Source organism: Emydura macquarii, unplaced genomic scaffold (genome assembly GCF_026122565.2).
Source record: "Emydura macquarii macquarii isolate MOO-44397 ecotype Brisbane River unplaced genomic scaffold, CSIRO-AGI_Emac_v2 contig_2302, whole genome shotgun sequence".
Classification (NCBI taxonomy): Eukaryota; Metazoa; Chordata; order Testudines; family Chelidae; genus Emydura; species Emydura macquarii.
Window position 1 is genome coordinate 2,363 of NW_027132439.1, and position 9,588 is coordinate 11,950.

The 9,588-nt window shown below is 44.9% G+C and overlaps 1 protein-coding gene across 1 annotated transcript; it reads right to left on the reverse strand.

Moving 5' to 3' along the window:
• Nucleotides 1-5,697: 5,697 nt before the first annotated feature.
• Nucleotides 5,698-6,651, reverse strand: LOC137161477 (olfactory receptor 14A16-like). The gene has a single exon (XM_067560769.1). The coding sequence runs from the start codon at nt 6,649-6,651 to the stop codon at nt 5,698-5,700; it is 954 nt and encodes a 317-aa protein (XP_067416870.1).
• Nucleotides 6,652-9,588: the final 2,937 nt, after the last annotated feature.

The window sequence follows — 9,588 nt, forward strand, 5'->3', positions numbered from 1 at the left end:
AGACAGAATTTATCATGAATGCTCTTTTATTTTCCATTTTGTAATAATTATTCCACATCATCTTCCCATCAGATTACATTTTTTCGTTCATAATTCCTATTTGTGACATTAGGGAAAAATGTATTGGTCAGCCTCTTAGCATGTAGTTTGTTTTCATTATATTCAGCTTCCAAATAAGGTATTAATTCCTTATGCATTCTACTTAACCCTGATTTGGGGATCTCTGCCATTTTCTCCACTGGAAGGATTGCCCGTTCTTTATGTCTCCATACTACTAATGTTGATGGTTCTGTCCTTCTCCAGACATGAGCTCTCAGAGATCTTGCCACTAACAAGTGAATCAGCCCTTTTGTGAGTCTGTAACCAACTTTGTACTATAGCTATGAGATCTATAGGTGGTCAAACTTTAATAATCTTGAAAAATCTATTTTGTTTCTTCTAAAAAGTTGTGTTATTTTTGTCTGATTATCTTAGGGCATTGCCAGCATATATACAGACAGGCTGCTATTCCTCCACATTTTCTCTTGTGTTTATGACTCCATTTCTTATATATTTTCCTGTGTTTAAGTGGAGTGAATTAACATAGAAGAAGTATATGGTAATAATTTCCATGAATAGTTACACAAATGGATGTGTTTTTAGCCTTCCTTCAGATTGTTGCCATTCTTCTAAGTGATATCTCTTTTTAGATTCTTTCCCCATTTTTCCATAAATGTGCTCTTGGCGTCTAGTGATGTCAGAATACATTCACTGTACATGAGGATCTCACCTTTCATAGCTTCTGTCAGCCGAGCTCCTTGCACGCAGCTGAGGTGCTTGAAGCCCTCTTCCCCCCGCACAAGCTCCCTGTCTGCCAGCCTCCCATTGCCCTTTATTTTAGGGACTCCTCACAGCGCCTCCCCATCTTCCCTCCACTAGGGGTTCCATGTGCCCCTCATCCTGGCCACCTCCAATACCAGGGTCTCCATCCTTCTCCCATAGCAGTGGTTCTGTGTATGCCTCCTTCCCTCCTCTCCCCATACCAGGGTCTTCCTTTTCTCCCCTGTGTACATCCCCCATTTCCACCTTTCCCCACATTTCCTCCTAATCCTTCCCCTAGGTATCTGTTTTCTTTCTCTAAGGGTAATGCAGGGTGTCAAGATGTTAAATTGTGTTGGGAGAATTGGCTGAGATGAGATTGAGTATTGTTTTGATAGAGGGCTCTAATGGTGACATAAACCAGTTGTAAGACCTATTGACAATTGCAGAGGTGGTCGTAACCGAGGCTGTACTAATCAGATTTCAGGAGCACCAAGTGTCCCACATTTTTCCTCTTTTGATTTCTGATTTTCCCCAAAATCAAGAGGGTTCTAGCCATTGGTGCCTAAAACATTCCCTGAAATTTTGGAACCAATGAGATACGCTATTGAAAAGTTATCATAGTATAGACAGACCGACAGAGAAATAGACAGAAATGCTGTTGAGTTGAGTGTACGGCCGGCATAGACTTCACCAACCAATGGGAATCAAGCACTTTGAGGTGTCCTTTCCACTTATTAGTGGGTCCATCAACGTTAACATTCTTCAAAAACTTGGGCTTTCTACACTGGATTGTAAAGCATTCAGTCACAAATAAGAAAACAGTGGTACATTCATCTTTCCCATGTGTTCTTTGATGGTATTAATTTCCACAGTCAATACAGAGTTGTATTAATAACAATAACAATAAGTATGTTACTCATTTCTACCTCTGCATCTGATGAAGTGAGCTGAGCCTCACGAAAGCTTATGCCTGCTAAAATTAAATTTGTTAGTCTTTAAAGTGCCACAGAACTGTCGTTGTTTTTTTTAATAAGTATGTAATTAATATAGACTGGTATGCCTTTTTCCTCCTGTACTCTTCCTTCACTTCTCATGTGTAATTATGACACCATGGTTGTTTCCCTTTTGCATTGGTCCAAACTTTTGTTTGGGAGGGAGGGGGAATCAATGTGCTAAATTCTGTTAGAAGCAGACATATTGTATGTAGAGCAGCTAAATAGAGTCATAGAGCATAAGGGCGAAAGGGATCAACTGGTCATAGAGAGTCTGACCTCCTGTATATTACAGGCCATTAGATGTCACCTATTTACCCCTGTGTTGATCTCAATAACTTGAGCTTGGCTATGTTGCCCTTTTTGACCCAAGTGGTTAGCTGGAGTTCGGGGCCTTGTAACTTGCTCCAGCCAGGAGCAGAAAATGACCATAACATCTGCTACTTTATTTGATGCAATCTTGTTTATTTACAATTAATGTACAAATTCCTGCTTCTCTGAACACAGGACGAACCAAAGACAAAAGGAAGCATTCTTAGTTTACAGACCGAAGCTTGCTTCATTCAGAATCGTGAGCCCAGAACCTCTCTGTAGGCTTCACCCAGGGTCAATCTTGCTTACAGACTGCTGCTTTGCTTTCTTCCTTCTGCCCTTGGTCTCTCCCTGTTTCTTGTCTAGTCTTTTTAATGCACGCGCGCGCACGCGCGCACGCACGCACGCACTCCTCAGAACAATCAGCCACAGACATGGGCCTTTTTCTGTTCTTTCAGTGTAATCTGATTTTCAACATGTGAAAAGTGCCAAAACTAGTGGTATTTTGAAATGTCAGAAAGTAGATCAAGATTGAGTGAATGTCTCACTCCCAAATGTTGGCTTTTTCCTTCATGCTTTCCAATTCATTTTTTAAAACTCTTCATTTTGCAAACTCATCTGATCGTTTGATTTTTTTTTTCTTTTTGTTATTTGCTGGGTTTATTTTTTAATTTGTTTTTTTGGTACAAAACCAAATTCTGAAATCTTGGACTTTCCCCATGGAAAGAAGCCCTGGCATTTCCCTCAGCTGTTAAACAGCATTGTAGTGTTTGTGGAGAGAAGTGGCTGGGTCATTTCCAGGAATGGCCGCCAGATAATGTCATGCTCTCGGGGCTGCGGCCAGCATGTCCCACCTGTTCTGGGCTGCTCCGGGTCTCTAACTCCGAGGGGGAGCTCGTGTGATCCCAAAGCAGGCAGCCAAACCTGAAGCAGAAATATCCTACTCGGAGTTTATCGCCAGTGGGGAAAGTCTATAACTCATCTGATGGGAGACTGTGCTCTTTCCTGCCTGCCACACACAGGGCCCCTTGCTGGGGTGGGATCGGTGCAGACCCTGGGAGCAGTATGCCTGGGAATTAAGACTCCATTCAGATGCAAAGGGCACCTCTTAGCTGGGAAGGACTCGGGCAGAGGCAGGCACTTGGGTCAGGCCCGGCCGTTACCTATGACAGTCCTGATTACTGCATTGGTGAGGCAGAAATGGAGCAGCACCACCGAGCCCCAGTCCCTGGGGGGAGGAGGGGAGGCTGACAGCCACCGATCACAGGGTGTGGTGGCTTGGAGTGGCCACGGCTGTGAACCCTCTGGTCTCCTCCAGCTGCCCTGAGAGCCACCACCCCAGGGCTAACGCCTTCTCCTTGCCCTCTGCCTACTTCCCGGCATCTCTATTATGTCCTCTGCCACTCATCGGGGATGCTGGGTTCCTCTGGCCCTGGGTGGGGCCATCAGTGGCCCCCACTCCACCAATGTATGAGGTTGGGGGGGAGGTTGGGGGATGTATGAGGTCCGTGGCCCAGACTCCACCCATGGTGGACCACTCAGGACTGTGCTTTGGCCCACCTCTGGGTTCAGTTTGGGAACCCCTGGTGTATGGAATGGCAGGTCAATGGCATTTTTCACTTACACCAATAATATAGCAACATGACGCCATACAAATACCTTAGCATTTGTTAGAGACACAGGGTGGGTGAGGTGATATCTTTATTGGACCCATTTTGTTGGTGAGAAAGACCAGCTTTCAAGATTACACTGGACTCTTCTTCTGACCTGAAGGAAAGCTCTATATAATTCTGATAGCTGGGCTCTCTCACCAGAAGGAGTTGTTCCAATAAAAGATAACACATCACCCATCTTGTCTCTCTAATACCTGAGACCAACATGGCTGCAACAACACTGCAAACACCAGTGTTTATTTCACTATTGAATTTAGGCTAGTGTCTTTGGGCCAGAACCGGTCAGTATTAAACCAGCAATGTTGATGGAGCTACTTTGTATTAGCACAGGTTTAGCTGAGATCTCCCCTGTTCATCTCAGTTGCACTCGCTTTCTCCAACCTACTGTTAGCCACTCTTGGATCTTTGTGTGCATTTGGCCAAATCCTGATCCCTTTGAAGAGATTGGCTAAATCCCAGTGACTTCAATGGGATCCCAATCCACCTCCTTATCCAATCTGATCGTCTTTAAGAAACACTGCACACATTCCTCTTAACAAACCTGCAAACACAGAACACTTTTCCACCCAGGAAGAATGACATAGCATTGATTTATTGATTTAGGTTAAAATAATTTAAAATGTCTCTATAAGGCGCTTGATTCTCATAAGGGTTCTCCGCTGCCGCCTCTCCGCTTCGGCCACCCTCTCTGTCACGAATGACTCCGAGACCCTCTTGTTCAGCAGGCCAGTGCAGTTTATTTCCAGTGCGCAGTCCCACCACCTTCTGAACACATACATCTTGGCTAACTGTCTCAGGAGCCTCTGCAGCCAGGCAGGTAGAGCTTCTGCTCCCCTTCCACTCCCTGACTTCTCCCTCCTCTCTTTCCCTCAGCTGGGCCTGTTTATAGCCCCTGGTTAATTACACATGCAGCTGGCTCCCCTTGCCCCAATCAGGTGCAGGAGTTCCCAGCCAGCTCCAATCTACCTCTCACAGCTGGGGCTGTGGTGACAGAGGGCTGGCTAAGGGATTAGTGCCCATCGCTCAGTTACAATTCCATAATACATCATTAATAACACAATAATATCCCTGCACTATTAACATAATTATTTTAACAGGAACTCAGCCATGCAGACACCTCTTCTGCACCCCTTTGTCCCTGTGGAAAGAAAACCTTCAGCTTGCTCAGAAAACCCCATCAAAGAGATGACACATGGGATGACTCCCCCAGTACATCATAGAATCACGGAATCACAGAAGATGAGGGTTGGAAGGGACCTCAGGAGGTATCTAGTCCAACCCCTGTTCAAAGCAGGACCGAGCCCAACTAAATCATCCCAGGGAGGGCTTTGTCAAGCCAAGCCTTAAAAACATTGAAGGGTGGAGATTCCACCACCTCCCCAGGTAACCCATTCTAGTGCTTCACCACCCTCCTAGTGAAAAAGATTTTCCTAATATCCAACCTAGACCTCCCATAATATGAAAAAAATATTGACAATGCTGTCTAACTGAACACTCACCATCTCCCCAGTCACTGCCACCTTAAAAACACCTGGAAGAAAGAAAGAGATCAACCCACCTGCCAACTAGTTTAAAAAAAAACACTCAAAAACAAAGACAGAAGCAAAAAACAAAGAGCTACTGCACTGATACTGCAATCCATTGGGGTATTTTACCCTAAAAGATAAGAAGAGCCAGAGACTCCATGAGATCCACTAAGGACTTTGATACGGCTACTGATTCTATGTAGAAGGTAGTCAGAGAGAATAGTGCTGGTGGCAGTATACAATCCTTTAGATAAATAGATAGATGGATAGGTGGAATTTACTACTGTAAATACAGCATTTTGAACTAAAAAATTGCACAGCATGTCCTCATGGAGACAAAAATGTCATCAGTTGATTATATCTGTAAATAAATGCAGAATGAAACCATGGTCATCAGAGAAAGATGGACCTTTTGTTCTTGGTGAATAACCTCCACACAATCAGTTTCCTCAGGACAGCTTTGATGTCCTTGTTCCTCATGCTATAGATGACTGGATTCAGCACTGGAGGCACCATGGAATAGAAAACATCCAGCACGAGATCCAGCCCTGACGTGGAGTTGGAGGTGGGTTTCAGGTAGGCAAAGGTGCCAGTGAAAATATACAAGGAGACCACAGTGAGGTGAGGGAGGCAGGTGGAGAAGGCTTTATGCCGGCCCTGCTCAGAGGGGATTCTCAGCACTGTTCTGAAGATCTGAACATACGACATAGTTATGAAAACAAAGCAGCTGAAGACTAAGCACACACTAAAGACAATAACTCCAACTTCACTGAGGTAAGAGTCAGAGCAGGCCAGCTTGAGAAGATGGGGAATGTCACAGAAGAACTGATCCACCATGTTACCTCCACAGAAAGATATTGCAAATGTGCTCCTGGTGTGCAGGGTAGAGTAGAGGATGCCACTGATCCAGGCACCGACCGCCATTTGGACACAAGCTTCCCTGTTCATCACCCTCTCGTAGTGCAGTGGTTGGCAGATGGCGATGTATCGGTCGTACGCCATGACGGTCAGTATGGCGAGATCAGCTGAACCCAGGAACATGAACAGAAAGACTTGGGTGACGCATCCAGAATAAGAAATCGACCTGGTGTTCATGAGGGAATTGACCATGGATTTGGGGAAAGTGACAGAGATGGAGCCGAGGTCTAGGATGGACAGATTCATCAGGAAGAAGTACATGGGGGTGTGAAGGTGATGGTCAAGGGCTACTGCTATGATGATGAGAAGGTTCCCCATCAGGCCTGCCAGGTAAATCACTAGAAATGCCACAAAATGCAAAATCTGCAGCTCCCGAATGTCAGAGAATCCCAGGAGAAGGAACTCAGTGACAGTGGTCAGGTTGGACATTTTCTTCCTCAGTACATTGTGTCCTGCCTGCGGAGGGAAGGAGAGAGTCATGGGTCAGGATTAGATTGTCAGAGGGAATGACCCTGATTCCCCTCTGAGTAATATCTCATAATGTGAGTGTCAAAGGAACACAGCACTCATCACTTCCACTGACTAGGATTGGGGAGTTCTCTTCACTGCTGACAATCGGACCACTAGAGAGACAAGGTGCGTGAGGGAAAATCTGTCATTGGACCCACATCTGTTGGTGAGAGAGACGAGCTTTCAGTTTACACCCTCTCAGGATCTGGCCCGCGATGTCACTTGATGAAATGCATTAAAGACTGGGACAAATTACAGCTGAAGCCCACAGATCTAGCAAAGTTGGTCCCTCAGCTCTGATGGTCCCTCAAGCCGGCTTGTCTGTAACGATGCCTCCCACGCTCTGTGCACAGAAGACCTGCTAACTGCTTACAAGTTGATGGATGGCACCAATCCCAGCTATGGTCTCATCTCTGGGTGATGATGAGTTACCGGCATCCTTCAGTTACTGCTGGGATGTGCCTTTTCCTTCTGTGGCTTTATGCATGTGCCATGTGGTCGGTGGCAGGCAGGAGACCTGGGTTCCTTTCTTGGTTCTGCTGCGTAACCTTGGGCCAGTCACTTCTGTTTTCTTTCTCTGCCTTGTCCACTTGATTATGGGCTCTGGAGGGGATATGTCTTATCACGTGTATGCACTGCTGTGTACAGCATCTGTGCTCAACTGGCAGCAGTATTGCACACTGGATATGGTGAGAGGTCCCAGGAGGTCTGGATTCTAGTTCCATTGACCTAGTGTGGGCCCCAGCTATCTTGAAGCTGGGCGCATCTTCCCAGCTCCAGTAGACAGACATGAGCTAGCTCTGTTCAAGTTACAGCCCAAACCATACCCATGTGGCCAGAGATAGCCTGAGCATCTGATTATGTACCCATGGAGATCAGGTGGGTTTGTATTGTGCTACCCCCAGCTAGTGACGTCTGGATTCCACTCTGACACTGAATTACAAGGTGTTAGTATGTCTGTTAGGTACAATCCATATTCCATGGGCTATCGGATCTTCTGTTTACTCAGTTCTGCCATCCTGCAGAACGATGTCTTTGAAACAGAAATAAAAATGCACATAACAGAATGACAGCATTTTGAAATGACTGTATCATTGGACCATATTAGCATTTCCCACCCTGGCTGAACGTTAATTTCACATTCGGGCCAGTCAGAAATATTCTGCTTAAACTGGATTAAAAGAACTGGGTTTTCAGATAAATTTTCATGGAAAGTCTCATGTCTCTATCCAAAAAAATTCTTTTTTTTTCAGGGGGGAGCGGGATTTTGGTTGGAATTCTTCAGTTTTCAGCAGAAAATGTTTGGTTCTCTGTTGCCAAAACCCCAGAATTTGTGGGACTTCTATAAAAAGACAAACTTTTATTCAAAAAAAAAAAAATCTGATTGGCTCTACTTGTTGGATTGAATTGATAGCCAAAGTCTTAAAAGGTTCTAATTGCCACACAGATTTGTGTTCTTAAATGTGTCCTGTACATTAACACTCTAACCAATTTAGGTGAAATAGCAAACATACTGTGTTGGTCTTCGGAGAATTTTTTTCCAGCTTGTGATGTGTGAGTGCTAGAAATCTATCTATCTATCTACATGCACATTTCTCTCTCTCATGTACCCATCACAGCATTATCCAGCAGCTGTCTCCATGCCCTGTCACTGAATTTCCTGAGTTGCTGGGTCTTTCTGCTGTTCCCAGCAGACAGGGTTCCTCTCCACAGATGGGCGCTCCCTGCTTCCCTCCTTGAGCATCCTTGGCTGAGAATTGATGGACTAAATGGCTCTAGAGCTTGTTCAGGCTTCAGACACAGCCACAACCCCGGATGTCCCTGCTATGGGGCTAAACAGATGAATCTGGTCTCCCAGTCTCAGATCTCAGCAGTGATCTCACCTGTGAACAAACAATCCTTCCACCCTACCCTAGCTGACCCTCACCCCACAGAGGGGAGATGGCACCAGCCCTGGATCTCACAGGATGGCAGCATCCCTGGAAGGAAACTTGGCTAAAAACAAGGCAGGGCTGAGGCCCAAAGAGTGCCTCAAGATATTTGCCAAATCAAATATCTATTTATAGCACAGACACGTGACCTACAATAGCTCAGAGCCTAGTGGCACCAGAAGCTCAACTGGCCTAGAATAGCCGGTTCCCTCATTAGCTCCACATAATCACCTCTGGGAGGAGCAGGGATGTTTTTTTTTTAATTCCTGTGTTGCGTCAGGAGCTCTTGGGATGCAGCCACCGGAGGAACCACAGCTCAAACAGCCCTGGCTGCTTGAAGTTTGTCACCAAGAGATACCCAGAGACAAACACTAAAAACGAAGTGTCATGTCCCGAGCTGCTGTAAATCGATACAGTTCTGTTGATTTCAGAGTAGCTATTTCTGCCAACTGATGACCCAGCCCTTTGATTTCAATTGAGCTATGGCCAATTTACACCCACTGAGGGTCTGGCCTGTCACAGTTTCAAATCCATATTCTTTGCCTGTGAACTTGAGATGAGTTCAAAGATGAGAGAAAAATCCCAATTCACATTCTTAGTTCTTTGTCCTTTGGGTTTAAATACAAGGGTGTAACTTTGAATAGTCATGGACTGATTCATTTCCACTAGGGATAGAACTTTGGACAAATTCAGTGTTGCAGAGATTTTCTATGTATGATCTTTAATTTCTATTCTGATTGATGACCCAATTTCTTTTTCTTTCTTTCTTTCTTTCTTTCTTTCTTTCTTTCTTTCTTTCTTTCTTTCTTTCTTTCTCAATAATTGCATATTTTTTCTTCTTCAAAGAACACTAAAATTTTTCCCATTTGGCTGGAGATGCAAAGCTGCATGGCATTTTAAAACTATTTCATTCACACTGGTTGTT

Excerpts from the sequence above, each read along its gene's own strand:
- LOC137161477 (XM_067560769.1), bottom strand. The coding sequence starts at position 6,651 with ATGTCCAACCTGACCACTGTCACTGAGTTCCTTCTCCTGGGATTCTCT.